The sequence below is a fragment of the Mastigoproctus giganteus genome, chromosome 6 (assembly GCF_048544385.1).
Source record: "Mastigoproctus giganteus isolate SK-2022 chromosome 6, ASM4854438v1, whole genome shotgun sequence".
NCBI lineage: Eukaryota > Metazoa > Arthropoda > Arachnida > Uropygi > Thelyphonidae > Mastigoproctus > Mastigoproctus giganteus.
The window spans coordinates 21079179-21100357 of record NC_143580.1 but is presented as its reverse complement, the minus strand read 5'-3'; the positions used below and the strand labels follow the sequence as shown (position 1 = coordinate 21100357).

At 37.3% G+C, this 21179-nt stretch overlaps 1 protein-coding gene across 5 annotated transcripts in view; it reads left to right on the top strand.

Annotated features, from left to right (window-relative positions):
- Positions 1-21179, top strand: part of LOC150084061 (protein deacetylase HDAC6-like) — a 463437-nt gene that overhangs the window by 212090 nt on the left and 230168 nt on the right. For all 5 annotated transcript variants that reach the window (XM_090375877.1, XM_090375876.1, XM_090375878.1 and 2 more), the window contains one exon: positions 13917-14023. In XM_090375877.1, coding sequence (XP_090232003.1) covers positions 13917-14023 — 107 coding nt within the window. The remainder of the gene's footprint in view (positions 1-13916; positions 14024-21179) is intronic.

The following is a 21179-nucleotide window of genomic DNA, read 5'->3' as shown; positions in this document are numbered from 1 at the left end:
TGTGGAACAGAAGTTAAACTAACAGGTCTGTAATTACTTGTCGCCCTTTGATCCTCCTTTGTGAATTGGGTTCACATTTGCACATCTCCGATGCATCCGTAGCCAAGTGGGCAGGAGCAGCAGTGCGTAGCACACGCTTCTTGATTAGACCGGGGTTCAAGCCCGTGACCACCAAATACGGAGGATGCAGAAAGGTCGGGGAATGACCACCGCATATCCCTGGAGCAATATGGCCTTAGTTGCTCACCAAATAAATAAAAAATTTGCACATGTTCAGTCCATGGTCTCCTGAGTCCAAGGAAACTCTCATAATTATGACTAAAAATTGTTAAGCTACTTTGTAATAAATCTGTATTATGGCAAGAGTTGAAATAAAAGGCTATTCTCATGTTTTTATGGTGATTTAAATATAAAAGGTTGTACTATAGCAAAAGTGTAAAACCAAATAAATCTGAGAGCCACAGATGATTCAAAGGCTTGAGAGTCTTATTTATATATAAGTTTATTTTTCTGTTTAATACATGCTATGTAATAAAAATATACTTTTCAACATCTAGTTATTTCTGAACATTGATTAATAGTATTGTTGAAACTATTTAACATCCTAGGTAATACTTGTAAATAACGATCATTTGTTAGAAAATTGTTTTGTAGATGACTTTTAAATAGCAAAAACTGAAATACAAGGAAAAAGGAAGGGTAAGAGTAGCCATTTCTAAGTTTCTCTAGCAAACCTATTTATAAATCCATGTAAAGGCATTGTGTGCTTTTAGTCTGCTTTATCTTTTGAAACTAAAGAAATTGTTCACATTGTTTCGATAAATCACTCTTGACTAGACATTATACATCTTTCTGTGTGTGAAAGAAACAGTGCGTTTTGATTCCTTGACATTTATTTGTATTTTCCAGTCCCTAGATAAATATGCATCGGGATTTGGAATAAAGATTGTATTTTGGCTCATCAGTGAAAAACACAGTGACAGATTACTCCTGAGATTAGATGACATGTGGGCACTAATTTGAATGGGTTTTTTTTTAATATTGGGGTCAGAGGAACATAGATAGCTGTGCATACAGACCCCTCTTGTGAAGCTTTCTGTAGATAGTATGCCTAAATACAAGCTCTCCTGTAAATTCAGTGAGCTCTAAAATAAGTTTCATCCTGAGTTTGGGTCAGATAATGATAAAGATCATCTGTATCATTATCTGACTACTGATCTTTGACACAGTTACCCATCAGTTACTTTGACACAGTTACCCATCAGTTACTTTGACACAGTTACTCAAGCCTTCAAGTAATAATCTTATACAAACTAAGAAATACTGTTCAAGATTTAGACCTTAATGGATGTTATATGAGCTAATGAGGCTCGTTTCAGAGAAGAAAAATATGTGAAATGCATATAAATTATCAGGTGACACAGAAGCCTATGGCTGATATAAGCTAATCTGTAATCAAGTCACAAAGGAGGTTAGGCAAGCAAAGGCTGATTACGAGAAATCCTTGGCAAAGGAAGCTAAGAAAAACAACAAAGACTTATGTAAACTCTAGAATGAAGGGGATGAATCTGATTAGTCCACTCGATGTTTCGACTGTTGATGATCCTACTCAGATAGCCGACAAACTGAATGAGTATTTTACATCTTCATTCACACATGAGGAATTCTGTAAGGAAGGGAAGGACAGAAGTTTACTAAACTCTAACAGGGAGCTAAATGATTTTGTAATAATGGAGAGCAAAGTGGAGGGGAAATTGTTACCCAACAGTTACTTTGGGGCACCTGGGGCCTATCCAGTTATATTGAAGGAGGCAACGAGGGAAGTACGTAAACCCTTAGCCTTAATTATGAAAGCAACCTTAGATTCAGTGGAGGTCTCCGTGGACTGGAGATGTGCAAATGTATTCCCAATTCACAAAGTGGGTTCAAAGGGTGACACAAATAATTATAGACCTTAGTTTAACTTCTGTTCTGGGGAAATAATGAAGTCGCTGGTTAAAGAAGTGATGTAGGATCACCTAGACAAGACTGCAGTAATAGTTCAGACACAACATGGGTTTGTTAAGGGGAAGTCTTGTCTGACCAATTTTATTGGATACTACGATGTGGTCACAAAGGAACTGGATGCAGAAAATAATTTTATATCGTATACTTGGATTTCAGGAAAGCTTTTGATACTGTTGCACATGGAAGACTGCTGTACAAATTGGGCGGTATGGCATTAAGGGCAAGTTATTGCAATGGATAAAAGGATGGTTGAGTGGGAGATGGCAGAGAGTGGTAATAAATGGACACTGCTCTATGTGCACTAATGTTATTAGTGGAGTCCCCCAGGGTTCAGTGCTGTGCCCATTGTTGTTTTTTGTATTTATTAATGATATCAATGAGGGTATATCAGGCTTAATGTCTGTTTGCAGATGATACAAAGGTTAGGAGGGTTGTTAATGATAGTAAAGACAGTATGCTACTGCAACAAGATCTAGAAAAGTTAGGTAGATGGGCTGAGAAGTGGCAATACTGAAGTTTAATATTGACAAATGCAAATTTGAATGTGTTCATATTACACATAGCCACTAATGTGAAATATGTATTCATCACTGAACATGATAATACTCAGGCAGGTCATTCTCACCATGCCTTGCCTGCATATCCACACAGAAATTGGTACATTTCATTCTTTCTGCATATTTGTGATTGATTGTTTATCAGTAAGCAATCACAAATACTTGATAGCAGTAAGACTTCAGCTGAAATCTTTCCCTAATAGCTCCTACCAGGTGGTTTGTTGCAGCAGACCCAGTTCATGTCATTGATTTTTTTCACTCTTCTGAGGAACTTATAACTCATTTCCTCCACTGTTTCATCTCACACTTGGTCTGCCTGGTGAAATTTCTGCCAGAAGGATTCTTTGTTAAAACAAGTGTGAAATCTGAACTATTTTTTCTGACTTTGTTTCCTCAAATCAAAGAACACACTGCACTTTTTTGGATACCAGTGAAATCTGCCATTTTATCAATAGCACACTCAGTGCTTTTATTAGGAGCAGACATGACTAATTTAAAAAAAAAAAAAATACTATTGCGACAGGCTTTCTGTATTACCATATACTCATTAATTTTATCTACAACGTTGCTATCAGCATACAAAGTTGTTAGCATTAGCATTAGTAAAGGTACATGATGCAAGAAAGCAGGCTTATATAACATCAGCAAAAAAAAAAAAAAAAAAACCTTAATTTCACCCATTCACTCGCTCCAAATGTTGGTCTAGTTCTGCTTTGAATCTATTTAAGTTATCAACTTCTACAACAACAGATGGAAGTTTGTTCCATCAATCAACTACATGCTGGCTATTGGCAAACTTCCACACATCTATCTTACAACTGTCTTTCCTCAATTTAAATTGATGCCCTCTCAGGCAATTATTCTGAGCAAGAGGAAGAATCCCATCAGCATTGAGCATGCTCAAACCATTCAAGGCTTTATACACCTCAATCAGACCATTTCGCAGGTGCCTAATCTCCAGACACTGCAATTTACAAAACTTAAGCCTTTCTTTGTAAGAGCAACCCTTTGTTCCATTCACTAATCTTGTTGCCCTTCTCTGCACTTGCTCCAGCATCTCTACATCCTTCCTAAAATGAGGCCTCCAGGCCTTATACAGTACTCAAGGTGTGGCCTGACCATTGCCTTATACAAGGGAATAATCACCTCCTTATCCCTGCTAGAAAAATTCCTGTATGTCATTGACAAGACACCATGAGCTACTCTTGCAGACCGTCTGCACTGCTCAGAAAATTTCATATCTGCCTGCACAATTACTCCTAGATCCTTTTCATTCTCTACCACTGTCATTGTAGTACCACACAGTTGATATGTTTCTGTAGGGTTACTGCTCCCCATATGCAGTACTTTACATTTGTCAGTGTTAAACTTCAGTTGCCACCTCTCAGCCCATCTGCTGAACTTTTCTAGATTCTGTTGCAGCAGTGTACTGTCATTATTCTCATTAACAACCCTGCCAGCCTTCATATCGTCTGCAAACTTGGACATTAAGCCTGATATACCATCATCAGTATCATTAATAAATTCAGAAAACAACAACGGACCCAACACTGAACCCTGAGAGACTCCACTAATAACATTAGTCCACGAAGAGCAGTATCATTTGATTACCATTCTCTCTCTTCTCCCACTCGACCATCCCTTTATACATAGCAGCAATTTGCCGTTATTGCCAAACTGCTCTATTTGTACAATAGTCTTCCGTGTGCAGCAGTACCAAAAGATTTTTTAAACTCCAAGTATATGATATCAAAATTATTCTTTGCATCCAGTTCCTTTGTGGCCGACCGAGCTAGCCGGGTGGATAAAGTGCCTGCCTGGCAACCAAAAGGTCGCGGGTTCGAATCCCACCTCGGTCTTGGATCAAAATACTGCAAAAACCTTGGGAGGTGCATTATGGCCACAGAAGCCAATGTGCCAACAACTACCAAAAAAAAAAAAAAAAAAAAGTTCCTTTGTGACCATATCATAGCAATTTGCCTCCAATGCCACACTGCTCAAATTTGTGCAGCAGTCTTCCATGTGCAACAGTATCAAAAGCTTTTCTAAGCTCCAAATATATGATATCAAAGTTATTCCCTGCATCCAGTTCCTTTGACCACATCATAGTATACAATCAAATTGGTCAGACAAGACGACCCCTTAACAAAACCGTGCTGTGTCTGAGCTGTAACTGGTCTTGTCTAGATCATCCTGCAGTGCTTCTTTAACCAGTGCCTCCATTAATTTCTGTGGAACAGAAGTTAAACTAACAGGTCTGTAATTACTTGTCGCCCTTTGATCCTCCTTTGTGAATTGGGTTCACATTTGCACATCTCCGATGCATCCGTAGCCAAGTGGGCAGGAGCAGCAGTGCGTAGCACACGCTTCTTGATTAGACCGGGGTTCAAGCCCGTGACCACCAAATACGGAGGATGCAGAAAGGTCGGGGAATGACCACCGCATATCCCTGGAGCAATATGGCCTTAGTTGCTCACCAAATAAATAAAAAATTTGCACATGTTCAGTCCATGGTCTCCTGAGTCCAAGGAAACTCTCATAATTATGACTAAAAATTGTTAAGCTACTTTGTAATAAATCTGTATTATGGCAAGAGTTGAAATAAAAGGCTATTCTCATGTTTTTATGGTGATTTAAATATAAAAGGTTGTACTATAGCAAAAGTGTAAAACCAAATAAATCTGAGAGCCACAGATGATTCAAAGGCTTGAGAGTCTTATTTATATATAAGTTTATTTTTCTGTTTAATACATGCTATGTAATAAAAATATACTTTTCAACATCTAGTTATTTCTGAACATTGATTAATAGTATTGTTGAAACTATTTAACATCCTAGGTAATACTTGTAAATAACGATCATTTGTTAGAAAATTGTTTTTGTAGATGACTTTTAAATAGCAAAAACTGAAATACAAGGAAAAAGGAAGGGTAAGAGTAGCCATTTCTAAGTTTCTCTAGCAAACCTATTTATAAATCCATGTAAAGGCATTGTGTGCTTTTAGTCTGCTTTATCTTTTGAAACTAAAGAAATTGTTCACATTGTTTCGATAAATCACTCTTGACTAGACATTATACATCTTTCTGTGTGTGAAAGAAACAGTGCGTTTTGATTCCTTGACATTTATTTGTATTTTCCAGTCCCTAGATAAATATGCATCGGGATTTGGAATAAAGATTGTATTTTGGCTCATCAGTGAAAAACACAGTGACAGATTACTCCTGAGATTAGATGACATGTGGGCACTAATTTGAATGGGTTTTTTTTTAATATTGGGGTCAGAGGAACATAGATAGCTGTGCATACAGACCCCTCTTGTGAAGCTTTCTGTAGATAGTATGCCTAAATACAAGCTCTCCTGTAAATTCAGTGAGCTCTAAAATAAGTTTCATCCTGAGTTTGGGTCAGATAATGATAAAGATCATCTGTATCATTATCTGACTACTGATCTTTGACACAGTTACCCATCAGTTACTTTGACACAGTTACCCATCAGTTACTTTGACACAGTTACTCAAGCCTTCAAGTAATAATCTTATACAAACTAAGAAATACTGTTCAAGATTTAGACCTTAATGGATGTTATATGAGCTAATGAGGCTCGTTTCAGAGAAGAAAAATATGTGAAATGCATATAAATTATCAGGTGACACAGAAGCCTATGGCTGATATAAGCTAATCTGTAATCAAGTCACAAAGGAGGTTAGGCAAGCAAAGGCTGATTACGAGAAATCCTTGGCAAAGGAAGCTAAGAAAAACAACAAAGACTTATGTAAACTCTAGAATGAAGGGGATGAATCTGATTAGTCCACTCGATGTTTCGACTGTTGATGATCCTACTCAGATAGCCGACAAACTGAATGAGTATTTTACATCTTCATTCACACATGAGGAATTCTGTAAGGAAGGGAAGGACAGAAGTTTACTAAACTCTAACAGGGAGCTAAATGATTTTGTAATAATGGAGAGCAAAGTGGAGGGGAAATTGTTACCCAACAGTTACTTTGGGGCACCTGGGGCCTATCCAGTTATATTGAAGGAGGCAACGAGGGAAGTACGTAAACCCTTAGCCTTAATTATGAAAGCAACCTTAGATTCAGTGGAGGTCTCCGTGGACTGGAGATGTGCAAATGTATTCCCAATTCACAAAGTGGGTTCAAAGGGTGACACAAATAATTATAGACCTTAGTTTAACTTCTGTTCTGGGGAAATAATGAAGTCGCTGGTTAAAGAAGTGATGTAGGATCACCTAGACAAGACTGCAGTAATAGTTCAGACACAACATGGGTTTGTTAAGGGGAAGTCTTGTCTGACCAATTTTATTGGATACTACGATGTGGTCACAAAGGAACTGGATGCAGAAAATAATTTTATATCGTATACTTGGATTTCAGGAAAGCTTTTGATACTGTTGCACATGGAAGACTGCTGTACAAATTGGGCGGTATGGCATTAAGGGCAAGTTATTGCAATGGATAAAAGGATGGTTGAGTGGGAGATGGCAGAGAGTGGTAATAAATGGACACTGCTCTATGTGCACTAATGTTATTAGTGGAGTCCCCCAGGGTTCAGTGCTGTGCCCATTGTTGTTTTTTGTATTTATTAATGATATCAATGAGGGTATATCAGGCTTAATGTCTGTTTGCAGATGATACAAAGGTTAGGAGGGTTGTTAATGATAGTAAAGACAGTATGCTACTGCAACAAGATCTAGAAAAGTTAGGTAGATGGGCTGAGAAGTGGCAATACTGAAGTTTAATATTGACAAATGCAAAGTACTGCATATGGGTAGCAGTAACCCAAGAGAAACGTACCAACCGTGTGGTACTACACTCGGAGGTTGAGAACGAACAAGACCTGAGGGCAATTGTGTAGTTAGATATAAAGTTCTCTGAGCAGTGCAGATGGGCTGCCAGAACAGGTTATGGTGTGTTATCCCTTTATATAAGGCAATGGCCACTGGAGGCCTCATTTCAGGAAGGATGGAGAGTTGTTAGAATGAGTAGAGAGAAGGGCAACAAGATTGGTGAGAGGAACAACGGGGTGCTCTTACCAAGAGAGGCTTAAATTCTGCCAGTTGCAGCATTTGGAGACTCGGCACCTGTGAGGTGATCTGATTGAGGTTTACAAGGCCTTGAACAGTTTGATCAGGCTCAATGCTAATGGGATACTTCTGCTTGCTCAGATTAAGAACCTGAGGGGGCATAGATTCAAACTGACAAAAGACATTTGTAGAATAGATGTGCAGAAGTTTGCCTTTAGCCAATGGGTAGTTGATTGTGGGAACAGACTTCCATCTGTTGTTGTGGAAGTTGATAGCTTAAATAAATTTAAGTCTGAACTAGACAAACATTTGGAGTTACCAGATGGGTGAAATGGAAAGGGTTTTTTTTTTTTTTTTTTCGGCTGATGTTGTATAAGCTTGCTTTCTTGTATTATATGCCTCAACTAATGCTAATGAGCTGAATGTAGAAAACAATTTCAGTATAGTTTATCTGGATTTTGGCAAAACATTTTACTCACTCCCTCATGAGAGCTTACTGTATAAGGTGAAACATGTTGGGATTACAGAAAAGATTCTAAGATGGATTTCAGGGTGACTGCAGGGCAGAAGGCAGTGAGTTTTGTGATCAATGGTTATTCTTCAGAAGAACCAATCCTTGTGAAGAACCAATCCTTCACAAGGATTGGTTCTTGGACTCTGTTGTTTCTGATTTTCATAAATGGCATCAACGGAGGGATAAAGGGCATAATGTCAAAATTTTCAGGCGATGCAAAAATTGGGAGAGTCATTAATGATGAGTGCCAAATAGCACTTCTTCAGGGACTTGAAGAGACTTCAAAAATGGTCAGAGAAGTGGTAGCTATGTTTTAATGTAGCAAAATTCAGGGTCGTGCACGGTAGAATGGTAACCCACAAATAAATTATACACTTGGTGGGGTTGAATTAAAAACAGTGGAGGGTGAAAGGTATCTGGAAGGAGTTATACTGGCAGATATGAAGTTTTCTGAGCAGTGTAAACAGGTGGCTAGGAAAGACCATGATGTCCTATCAATGATTTATCGAATATTATCCTGTAGAGAAAGGGAAGTGATAATCCCATTGTATAAGGCAATTGTAAGACCGCATTTGGAATATTATGTCCAAGTATGTAGACCTCATCTAAAAAAAGACATTGAGCTTCTTGAAAGGACCCAAAGATGAGCATCTAGTATGGTAAGATCAGCAAAAGGATGACTGTATGAGGAAAGACTCTTATGTGGGCTACAGAGTTTGGCAACCAAGCACCTTTGAGGGGACCTGATTGAGGTTTATAAGGTTCTGAGAGGGGGTTTGTAAAATGAATGAGGCAGCATTTTCATTGTTATAAAGAATCCCAGAACTAGAGGCCATGAATTTAAATTATAGAGGAAATGGTTTTGACCAGATTGTTGATTACTGGAACAGGTTGCCTCTTCAGGTAGTTGAGGCTAACAGTTTGAAGAAATTCATGTGGCAACTGGATAGTTGCCACATGAATTTCTTCAAACTTACACGAGGAGAGAAGCATTGTTTGTATATTTTTTTTATATACATTTTAATGTCAGTAAAAAAGTAAATAGAAAACCGTGGCAGTAGTCCTGGATAGGTCTTAGAGACAGTTTATAGGTTTATGAACTGGCTTCACAATCTTCTTACAATGCTGCAAATCACATTCAATCGCCTGTCTCCATTGGCTTGCCCTCTATTCTCTTTATTTCTCTCCACTTCAAAGAATTTCCCATCCGGAATCAAAGTACCATTCCTTTGTGACATTTCCATTACTGATGAGCTGTATCGAACTCAGTATTGAAGCAGTAAATGCGGACTTGGAGAGGTTCCAAAAAATTATCATCATCATCATCACGAACTCGGTCCGGTTTAGGTCTTTTAAGACCTATTCCATTGTAGCTCTTGGAGGTTGTCTTGATCTCGCCATCATTGTCTTGGTCAACCAACATCTCTCTTGCCTGTAGGTTTGTAGTTAAAGGCTAATTTTGGGATCCGGTCTGGGTTCATTCTTTCTATGTGGCTGATCCATTTTTCCTGATACCATTTTATGTCATTTACTATGTTATCTACTTTTAATTTCTCGCTGATATCTAAATTTCTTTGGTGGTCTAATCTTGTAAAGCCTAATAATGGTCTTAAAAATCTCATTTGTGCTGCTTCTAGTTTGTGTGCATATTTCTTATTTATGACCCAAGTCTCACAGCTGTAGAAGAGGGCTGGTTTTGAAGTGATATTGTGCAGTCGTAATTTTGTTTCAGTTGTCATTTGTTTTCCGAAGTGGCCCTTAATCATTCCATTCATTTTATTATATTTGTGTAGTTTAGTGTGGTTGTCTTTCCCTTCATTTGATATTAAATTTCATTTCACTGTCAATTTCACTGCCTCTGAATACTCGTAGAATCTGCAAATAGGTGAAGTCAGATATTTGTTCTATTATTTTATCATCAATAACAATTTTGACTCTTTGTATGTTTTTTCCACATAATCCCATTGATTTTGTTTTTGAGGTGGAGATTTTCATCTCGTACTTTTTACCTATTTTATTAAGTTCATTTGCTGCTATCTGTAGTTCATCTTCGGATTTTGCAATTATAACTTGATCATCAGCATATAATATAGTTTGGATTTTACTCCTGGTGTTCAACTGTATTCCATTGTTAATTGTTTGTTTCCATTCTTTAAGAATTTTATTGATGTAGATATTAAATAAATTTGGTGATGGTCCACATCCTTGTTTCACTCCTTTATTGGTGTTAATTGGGTCTGATAGTTGGCCATTAGAATATTTTATACAGACTTTTGGGTTTTTATATAGGCTTTAGATCGCTTTATGGAGTTGGGTTGGGATATTTTCTTCACGTAGAATCTGCAAAAATTTTTCCCGGTTTATATTGTCATATGCTTTTTCATAATCAATAAAGAGCAGAAATGTTGTAGATTGAATTCTCTTCTTTTCTCCAAAATTTGTTGTAGTGAGAAAATGGCATCTATTGTGCTTCTCCCTTTTCTGAACCCACATTGTTCTTCTTCTAAGAATTGTTCACTTTATTTATTAAGTTTATTCTTTAGTATATTAGAGTATAGCTTTGCAGCAGTTGACAGCAGTGTTATCCCTCTGTAGTTGTTAGGGTTATTTCTGGAGCCTTTTTTGTGTAAATTGATTACTATTCCTGTTTCCCAATCTTTGGGTGTCTGTTGCTTATGCCATATGATGTTAAATAATTTTAGTAGTGTGTTTTTTAGTAAGGTGCCCCCATATTTAAATAGTTCTACATTAAAATTGTCTATTCCTGGGCTTTTTTGGTTTTTGATTTTTGTAATATTTACTGTAGTTCTTCCATTGTTATGTTTTCTTCACCTTTGGTTATCGCAGTTGTTGTTATTTGGTTTTTAGGAGCATTAGCAACTGAGGCCATATTGCTCCAGGGATATGCGGTGGTCATTCCCTGACCTTGCCGCATCCTATGTATTTGGTGGTCACAGGCTCAAACCCCAGTCTAATCAAGGTGTGTGTGCCACACACTGCTGCTCCTGCCCACCTGGCTACGGAGGTGCCTTGGTTATCACAGATTCATCTTCCAATTCCCTCGTGCCTGGGTTATACCATAGTTTGGAATAGTGTTGCTTCCATTCTGCTTGGGAGATGGAGTTGGTTTTTATTTGATCATTTGTGTCTAGTTGTAATTTCTTAAAAATTTTAAAACCTCTTCTCTGTGGGCCCGTGATATCATGTTCTAAAGATTTAGCAAATTTATCCCAGTCGTCTTGTCGGATTCTTCTGGTTAGTTTTCTGACTTCTGCTCTAAGCTTTTTATATTTTATGTGTAGATGTAGGTCTTTAGTTTGTAGGAACAGTTTATAGGTCTTTTTTTCTCATTGATTATTTGTTTCAATTCTTCATTCCAAGTTCTTAGCCAGTTTTTATTTTTTATAGGTTTATATCCAAGACTTTCTTCAGCAGCTCCCAGAATTGATTTTTTCATGTTTGACTAGATTTTCAACATTATCACTTTCATCTGATTTGAGTTTATCTTTCAATCGACTTTCATACAGGAATTTAGTGCTTTCGTCTTCCAACAAATGTATTTTTAATTTCTTAGTAGTTTTTGTTGGTGTTTTCTTCTTTTCATTAAGACAATTTCTTTTTATTTTGAAAGTGCTTTCTACTAGGCAGTGATCACTGTCAATTTCACTGCCTCTGAATACTCTAGTGTCTCTAATTTTGTCATTTAAATTTTCATTAATGATAATATAATCTATTATAGACTTTGTGTTTCTTGCTTCCCATGTGAATTTATGGATATTATTGTGTCTGAAAAAAAGTATTTGTAATTTTAAGTTTATTAAAAATGCAGAAGTCTTATCAGGCGTCTTCCATTATTGTTGACCACGGGTTCGCCTTCTGATCCTATACATTTGTCTACTGATTGAGCACCAACCCTTGCATTAAAATCTCCTGCTAGTATGAGATACTCGGTTTTGTTAGTTTGGTCTATGATCTGTTGTAATTCGTCATAAAATTCTGTGGTTTCATCAATGTTGCCGTCCACTTGTGCGTAGATGCCAATCATTGTTATTGTATAAGATAGAATTTTTAGTCTTAATTTCAATATTCTGGGCGATATCGAAGAGTAGTCTAATATTTTGTTTTCCCATTCTTTCTTTATTATAACAGTAACTCCCAATGATGCCCACATTTCACTTGGTACGCCGGAGTATATCATTATGAAGTTACCTATTTCTTTGGATCCTTTGTTCTTCTTTTTTGTTTTGGTAATGACTGCTATGTCAATATTTCTATTTTCTAGTTCCATGGTCAATTCATCTAATTTGTGATTTATTCCCCTAACGTTCCAAGTTGCTACTTTAAGTTCCTTAATCGTAGTCCTATATCCATTGCCTAGGTCGTTATCCTTGAGATCCGTCCAGTTTTTTCCCTTGAGCTTATTTCGAGCATTTAGAATGTCCCCTGGATAGGTTACCAGCCTTTCGCGGGGTAAGTCTAGTGGTGGGGCTGCCACCTTATAGCCTCTAGACAGGCTTCAAAGAATTTCCCATCCAGAATCAAAGAACCATTCCTTTGTGACATTTCCATTACTGATGGGCTGTATCAAACTCAGTATTGAAGCAGTAAATGCAGAATTGGAGAGGTTCCAAAAAATTATGTAACAGGTAAATGCACAAGGTTGTTTATATATTCAGACATTGTTTTGTTTAATAGATGATGAATATTCAATTCTATTTTTATTTGCATTTTTAAAAAAAAAATTAGCAGCGATTTTTTCATAGCGTGTTTCATAAATGGTGAATATTTGGTTCTGTTTTTATTCACATTTTTAATGTTTGTTTTTTGGCTTTTCAGCACTCGTGTTGTTATATTTGACTGAATAATTAGTGTTCTACCCTTAAACATTGAATGCAGTTTTGGAGCCTTTCACTCACCCTCTCCATTTTAATTCAGTTTTTCCTCTTAGTTTTTATTTTTCCAGTGCTAATGAGATTACACAGTAAAACTGTGGTGTAATTCAAAAATACGGCTTGTTTATTATTATTATTTGTTATTACAGTATCATACAGGTAGGTTTCGATATGGTTTTCTGAAATGCTTTGTTAGTAGGTTTATTTTGCCCTTCTACAAAAATATACAGTGCTGGTTAGTAGTGGCAGGTCCTCCCAATAAAATTGTGTCACATTTCAATAAAAAGGATTTTTTAATTATAGAATTGTCCTATTATTATAATAATAATAATAGGACATTATTATTATTATTAATGCATTATTACTAATGTAAAAAATAAATGACAAAATTTGCTTGGGTTAATGTAACTGTTATCTCTGACAGTTTTCTGTGCTTGACAATTTTTCTATCCTTAAAGTTGCTAAAATTTTTAATGCTTAAAATTCTGCTACCATTGTCAAGTATACCTTGGCTGAATTCAAAAACAAACAAGTTAGAGGTATCTACCTTAGTATATCGAAATTCCATTTTACAGATCTACAGTCCCTGCAGTATTATCTAGACATGCTGTAATACTGAATAATATAGCATATAAATAACAGAATTATAATAGCATATAAAATTCAATTTTCAAAAAAGTTCAGACATTTTCCACATAAATTATTCCAAATTTAAAAAAATATTTAATAATACACCTTGAAAGTTTATAATTTTAATCTGTTATAATCTATTAGATTAGGCTAAAATAGATTAAAATTATAAATAGTTTATGTAAAAGCAGATGGAAAGCTCTATTTTAACTAATGTAGTGTAATGTCTCTATTGGCTAAATATTGTTTTTGATCTTCTTCTTTTCTTTTAGGGTGGCTATTGCTTGTCTTCACTTGCTGAGGGTGTGGCATTAACTCTGAGAGGGCTTTTAGGAGACCCCTGCCCTGACATAGGCCCAGTACCTGCTCCCAGTGATAGGTAAAAATATATTTCAGTTCTGTCAGTCTTGGCTTATTATGGCTTTTGCTTTAATTTCATTTAATTTTGTTTTGTCGCACTGTGTGTGTAGGGGTGGGTGGGCAAGTGAGTAAGTAGGGGGGAATAATCATTATTTTGATGTATTCTCAAAAGATTTTCACGTAAGAAAATGATATAGTAGTTTTTGGTTTCTTAATTCTTCAATCACATCTTTATTTATGTTTATGATAATGTAGTATAATGAAGATGACATGTATTACTTATTAAAATAAATATACCGTATTTCCCCATGTATAAGACGCACCTTAATTTTGGGTCCCGAAATTTGAAAAAAAAATGTATTACATAAAGTTATTGAACTCAAGTTTTATTCATCGTAAAATTCATACAACTCCTCATCACTGTCAAAACTCCCATCCATTAGCTTGACCTCATCTGTGTCTGATGACGAATCACTGTCTTCATATATTGCCTCATCCTCTGTTCCATCTATGGCATTTGAAATGCCACACTTCTTAAATGACTTGACAACGATCTCAATCTTGATATTATCCCAGGATCTTTTCACCCAGGTAAAAACCTCTCCTATAGTTGGTTTCTTCACTCTTCCTGCTGGTGTCAAATTATCCCCAGAAGATTTCATCCATTGATTCCATTTGTTAATGCTAACATTAAGTGGTTGGAGCTGGGATGTCAAGCCTCCAGGTATGATAGCAAGTTTTGTTTTTTGCTCTGCAGCAATCTTCTTTGTGTTTTTTGTTATGTGTGCCCTGAACTGATCAAGCACCAATAGAGCAGGTTTGCGTAAGAGTCCACCTGGTCTCCTGCTCCAAACTTTCTCAAACCAGATCTTCATCCCATCCTGATCCATCTAACTCTTGTCATGAACGTGGATAATCACTCCTCGAGGAATGTCTTCTTTTGGCATTGTTTTGCGTTTGAAAATCAGCATAGGAGGCAGCTTGGTTCCATCGGCACAACAAGCTAGAACAACTGTATAATGGCTCTTTTCGTGTCCACTTGTCTTCACAGTTACAGTTTTCACCCCCTTCTTATCAACAGTTCTGTTACTTGGGACATCAAATTGAAGGGGGACTTCGTCCATATTTGCAATCTTTTCCAACTCAAACTGATGTGTCTTCCGACATTGAATGACAAAACGATGAAATTCAAGGACCTTCTGCTCATAGCTTTCAGGCATCTTTTGGGCAAGTCTGGTGCGTGTACGCATGCTTAGTCCATTCCGTTTCATGAACATGAAGCACCAATTGTGTACTCCTTTGAAATCAGAAACTTCTTTTTCATCAGCAATTCGTGCCTCATGCTTGAACCAGGAATTTCAATTGCTCTTTGCTCTTCAATCCGTATCTTCAATTCCCTCTCTAAATCAGGCCATTTTGCTGACTTGCCTCTCATGGCCTTCTTCTGCCGTGGGCGGTTTCAGTAGGGTTTCTTCTTCCCGTAGCCCGTCTCGGATTGTTTTCTCGGTTGGAGGAGGACCAAACTTACGTTCAGCAGCACGATTTCCATTCACTTTTGCAAACTGGGTCACTTTTAACTTGAATTCAGCACTGTACGAAAATCTTTTCTGAGCCATTTCTGGGCAGAACGTGGCAAAACATAACCTAATATACTGGTAACAAGTGCGAAACAATGAGTGCGAAAAAGCGGGAAATGCAAGTAAAAAATCTACAACCACATGCACCCAGTTTTTAGACCCCAAATTTTTCAAAAAAAGGTGTCTTATACATGGGGAAATACGGTAATAAAACTTATTAAAATATTTTTTTTTTTTTTTTTTATGAATTTTTTAAGAATTTCTGATTTGAATTTTGCCAATAATTTCACTCTAATGTTGGGCAGCCAGGTTTGAATAAGAACAGATTTTAATATTTAAAAGCATTTAGGTCCAAAGTTTTTATTTTTACAATATTTTAAGAATTTTATAAAAAAATTTTGTCTACTGAGCCAGCTCTAGCAGAAACCTCACTAGGCTGAAGGCAGGCATGTTTTACAAAGTCACTAATGAAATGGTTAAAGGCCTACTTGATGTCAATGTCACCTGTTCTTTTGAAAACAAATAAGTTTTTCAAGAGTGGTTTTGAATTATTTTTACTCAGCTGTTACTAGTTCTTGTTAGCATATAAGAAGAATTTCAAGAATAGTTTGATTATTTTTACTTAGCTGTTAGTGGTAAATATTGCACTAAAAATAATTTTGCAAAGTGTTGCTAGTTTTGGATAATGCTCTAGAAGGTTTGTCTGAAGGAAAATTTAAGTTTTTTCATACCACCAAAGTGCACTGTTACGATTTATGGATCAGGATATCATCACAAATTTTAAGTATCGTTACCATAAGTGAACATTTTGCAGAGCATTCAGTGAAATTAAAGATGAAGAGTAACTCTGAAACAATTTTGGAAGTAATTCAACATCCTTGCAGACATAAATATCATTGATTGAGCCTGTAATGAAGTTTTCTCTAACTGTAGGAATGGTAAATAGGCTCAGATTGTTCAATAAAGTAAACATTTGAGCTTAGGAGGAAGTTGAAGAATGATACTGTTGAAGAATTGATTTTTTTTATATATATATATATATATATGAAAACCCCAAACATGAGAGGTATTAGAACCTATAGTACTTATTAGTATGCATGGGTTGAAGGTTGAGAAGATGTAGGAAGATATTTATTGACATTAGACTTGAACTTCTGTAGATTGTAATTTTCAGGAAATACGTATGAAGGAAGATTGTTCCAGAACTTAAGTTGAATGAATAAATGAGGAAGAGGAAAAGTTGTTTCTGTGCGGTTGAAGTTGGACAGTAAAAGGATGATGACTAGTTGCGGCTCGTGTTTGGATTGCTTTGGAAGAGAGAGCAGGAATTATGGAAGCCAATTCAGAAGAACAGTGCCCATGGAAGTATCTATAGTGTTGGAAGTGTTAGGTCGCATATTTCTGTGCTCCCAGTTTAGTTAAAATGTTTTTATATTAGCTTCACCAAATTGACCCATATTTGGCATTCACAGAATCCAGGAAGTGTTAGCTGTATGTCAATGCTTTCCATTTCATTATACAAGTAACAGGTACAGTGCAAGTTTTCAGTTTTTAAATTTAATATTAGACGGCCGATAATGTTACTGCTGCTTGCCAGAATTCGGGTACAATAGACTTCCAGGGTCAAGAGTGTTAGTTTCGACTGCAGTTGGGATAATCCAATTCCCTTAGGAATTTCCCTCAAGTCAAATTCCTACTCCATTTAAGTATAGATATACCCTACAAGTATCCTTAGTGCTTGTAAACAATTGTTCGAAAATTTCCATTTGACCTAACAGCATGAAGAAATCTAAACCCTCTAGCTGTGCATGAAAGGAATGTGGACAATTTGACCTAACAGCATGAAGAAATCTAAATCCTCTAGCTGTGCATGAAAGGAATGTGGACAATTAAAATGTTTAAGTGACAGTCCGCACCTCCATAGCCAGGTGGAAAGGAGCAGCAGTGCGTAGCACAGGCTTCTTGATTAGACCGGGGTTCGAGCCCCTCACCACAAAATACGGGAAAGGTCAGGGAATGATCACCGCATATCATGGAGCACTATGGCCTTAGTTGCTAATGTTCCTAAAAACCAAATAAAACAAAATAAAAAAAAAGTGACAGTCCAACACGTGCCTCCAGTGTTCAACCAACTAAATGCATCACCAATGTTTCTAGGAATAATTTCCCGCCTCGACCTGTACCACTGGCACTGTCGGATTTCTGTACAGGAAAACCACAATGAAGAAAACACTTAGAAAAGCAAAGAATATGTGAAATAACCATAATAATACAATTATTGGATCACCTGATTTGTAAGGCATACCTGAACTGAGGAGGCCCAGAGCAGTAGAAGATTGTAACCCATTATCTGTTGCTATCTCTAAACCCAGTACTGAAAACTCCAAAAACAGAGATATAAAAAGAAAAAATTCAGTATCCAATGTCACTTGTCTTAGCAAGATAAATAATTTTAAAAAAAATATCTCGGCCAAGGAAAAAAAACCTAGAAAACTGGGTACAACGTCTCGAGAAAATTGAGGATATAATATTGCACAGAGAAGGGCACGCTTTGAGATGTTCTTGAAAGTATTAACAGAATAGCCAACCATACTCAAAAGGGAAGTGGGGACTCAAACATCAGATCTGGTGTCTTCTGTGCCTAGTGAGACGTTACTGCAGCAACCTAAGGTGCTGATTAATAATAAACCTGCTCTTCAGGTCTTGAGTTCTCTAGAAGAAATGCTAAGGAACTCTGACTACTTAGAATCTATCAAAAAAATCACTCAAAGAAAAACTCCAGATTCGTTATTAAATGGTGACAGAGCACGGTCATACCCTCTCGGCTATGACACGGTCATACATAACATACATAACTAAACCTACATAACATAAATAAGGTGTCAGTGGTTCAGTAGGTAGTAAAATTCCGAGTGTGATGGGTAAAAGGAAGGATTTATCAGACTTTGATAAAGGACAGATTGTGGGTGCTCGATGAGCTGGTGCCACGATTTCTCAAATGGCTGAACTGGTGGGGTGTTCAAGAGCCACAATAGTTAAAGTGATCAGGACTGGCGTCAAAATGGTTAAACAACGACCCAACGGCAAAACTGCAAAGGTCAGCAAAAGGTTGATGTTAGAGGTGAGCACTGGGTCCAATGACTCATACAGGCAAACAGGCGCAGCACCATTGAAGAGTTGACTACCCAATACAACCCAGAACAATATCTGGCATGACCATGTGTCGCACGCTCACACATGGTATAACCCACATGTGTGGGTTATACCAGCAGAAGACCCCTATGGCATCCTCTCCTAACCAAGGTTAATTGCTGTAAAAGACTCACCTGGTGCAAAGAGCATGCATGTTAAACATTAGAAGACTGGAAGAAGGTGTGTTGGTCGCATGAGTCACATTATTTACTCCATACTATGGATGGTCATGTACGGATTTGCTGCCAACAACATGAGACTCTTGATCCATCATGCATGGTATCAAAAGTGCGGTGGAGGTGGTTTTATGGTGTGGGGCATGTTTCACTGTCAGGAACTTGGACCCCTGGTGCATGTGATACAACATATCAGTGGTTTCTGCTATCGTCAACTGCTTGCTGACTGTGTACACCCTGCTATATTACACTTTTTCCCAAATAGCGATGGTGTCTTCCAAGATGACAGTGTGCTGAGCCATCGGGCACTTGTTGTAGGATGGTTTGAGGAACACAGTTCTGACTTCCAGCATATCGATTGTCCTCCGAACTCTCCCTATATCAATCCCATAGAGCACTTGTGGGACACTATGGAAACCATATAAGGCGTCTGGATACACCAATCATCTCCATACCTGCATTACACACACCTTGGTTGGCCATACAGTCAGTCCTCGTATAGCACGATAGCTGTGTTCCTAAAAACCCTCGTGCAATGCAAAATCATGCAATATAAACAACAGGCCCTATGGGAAAAATAGGGTTAGATGCCGACCACCCAAGATTGAACACACATTTGTAACCAAAACATTACCAAACACAATAAATAATCATAATAAAATACGTAAGTATTTTATTACGACTATTACGTAATAAAATATTGCTAATGCTTTTGCTTCTATCATAAGAAAACTTGTTTTTTGTTGATTTTCTATCCAAACAGATGACAGCCGCTCCATCTCTTTCAATTCTTTGTGTCTTAATCTAATGGATTTTAATTACACTTTGAGTTGTTCCTGCTACGAAAGTTGTTTTTATTTTCTCTGCATTCTTTGTAATTCTCAGTGTTGCCTCATTTAGGTCTGTAGCACGTGCAATATCACATGGTCTTTCATTTCGCTCAAAGCATTTCACAATTTCATATTTTTTCTCTATCGACAGAAGCGGACTGGCCATAAGCCTTACCGGGGAAACCCGGTGGGCCGGAGGCCGGTGTGATTTTGGCCATAAACCATAGTATGAGGCCACTATAAATTTTCCTGGGTAAGAATTTTTGACCCAGTCCCCCTCTGTTTATCGATATTGCTTTTCTTTTTCTCTCTGAATCTGCAGTGTCTTCACCAGGACGCTTCCTTTTCACACCTTTTAAGTATTTTACTCATTTTTAGGGAATAAAGCACAATTACAAAATGAGGAGGCACGCTTGATACACACATAAACAAAGCTGCGCACGTGTAGCAACTGAATAAATAACACCGTAAAGCCAGAGATACACTAATGCCTCACATTTTACTAAAGCACATTTCTATGGGTTACTACCATAAAACAAAGGCATTTCCGTGGAATTTCAGGGAATCATTGTTAACCCTCAGACTGATCCCAAAACTGAGCGAACCAGATGCTGGAATTTGTTAGTGAATACCTGGCAGAATAGATGGAATTCTACCGAAAAAGGAGCTATCACCAAAAACTTCGTTCCCGACGTAACTGCACTACTTGCATCATCCACCAGAAAATGGTTTTCACCCTCACTGTTTACCTCCTACATACTAACTGGGCATGGTTCGCTTAACGCAAAACTCTACCAATTCAGACTTTCCAATACAGTCTCCTGTCGATGTGGGCTACCGGAAGACTCTCCTCACGTACTTTTTGAATGCTCCATTTACGATGATCTAAGATCGGCTCTTAAGGCAACAGTACCAAACTTGTGTCCCGGAGGTGAGAAGATACTTATTTCTGTCAACAATTTCCAGGCCCTTCAAACCTTCTGCAATGCTGCTTTTAATCGCAGGAAGGCTCTCAACCTCAATGTTAATTCAAGAAATGAAACTGAAAATGCATCATAAATCATAATACAACTGTGCGCTGCCTCGTCGTCCTGATGACGTCATATACAAAATTGTTGTGGCTTTCAAGAACACACAAAGATTTTGACAGATGCTGCACTTCTCTGACTCATCCTTTATCAAGACTCTCTTCAACTAAACCTCTGCTCAGTGATACCGTCATCTACCAGAGACTTCTGACACCACTCCAGATTAACAGAATTCAGAATTATATCTAGAACTTGTTCCTGCCGATCATGATTGAATGACATTACAACTTCTGTTTGACAATACACCTTTTCTCTTTGTGGACCACTTTGGGCAGCACTGCATACAGATGTGGGCAAGAAATGGATAAAGAT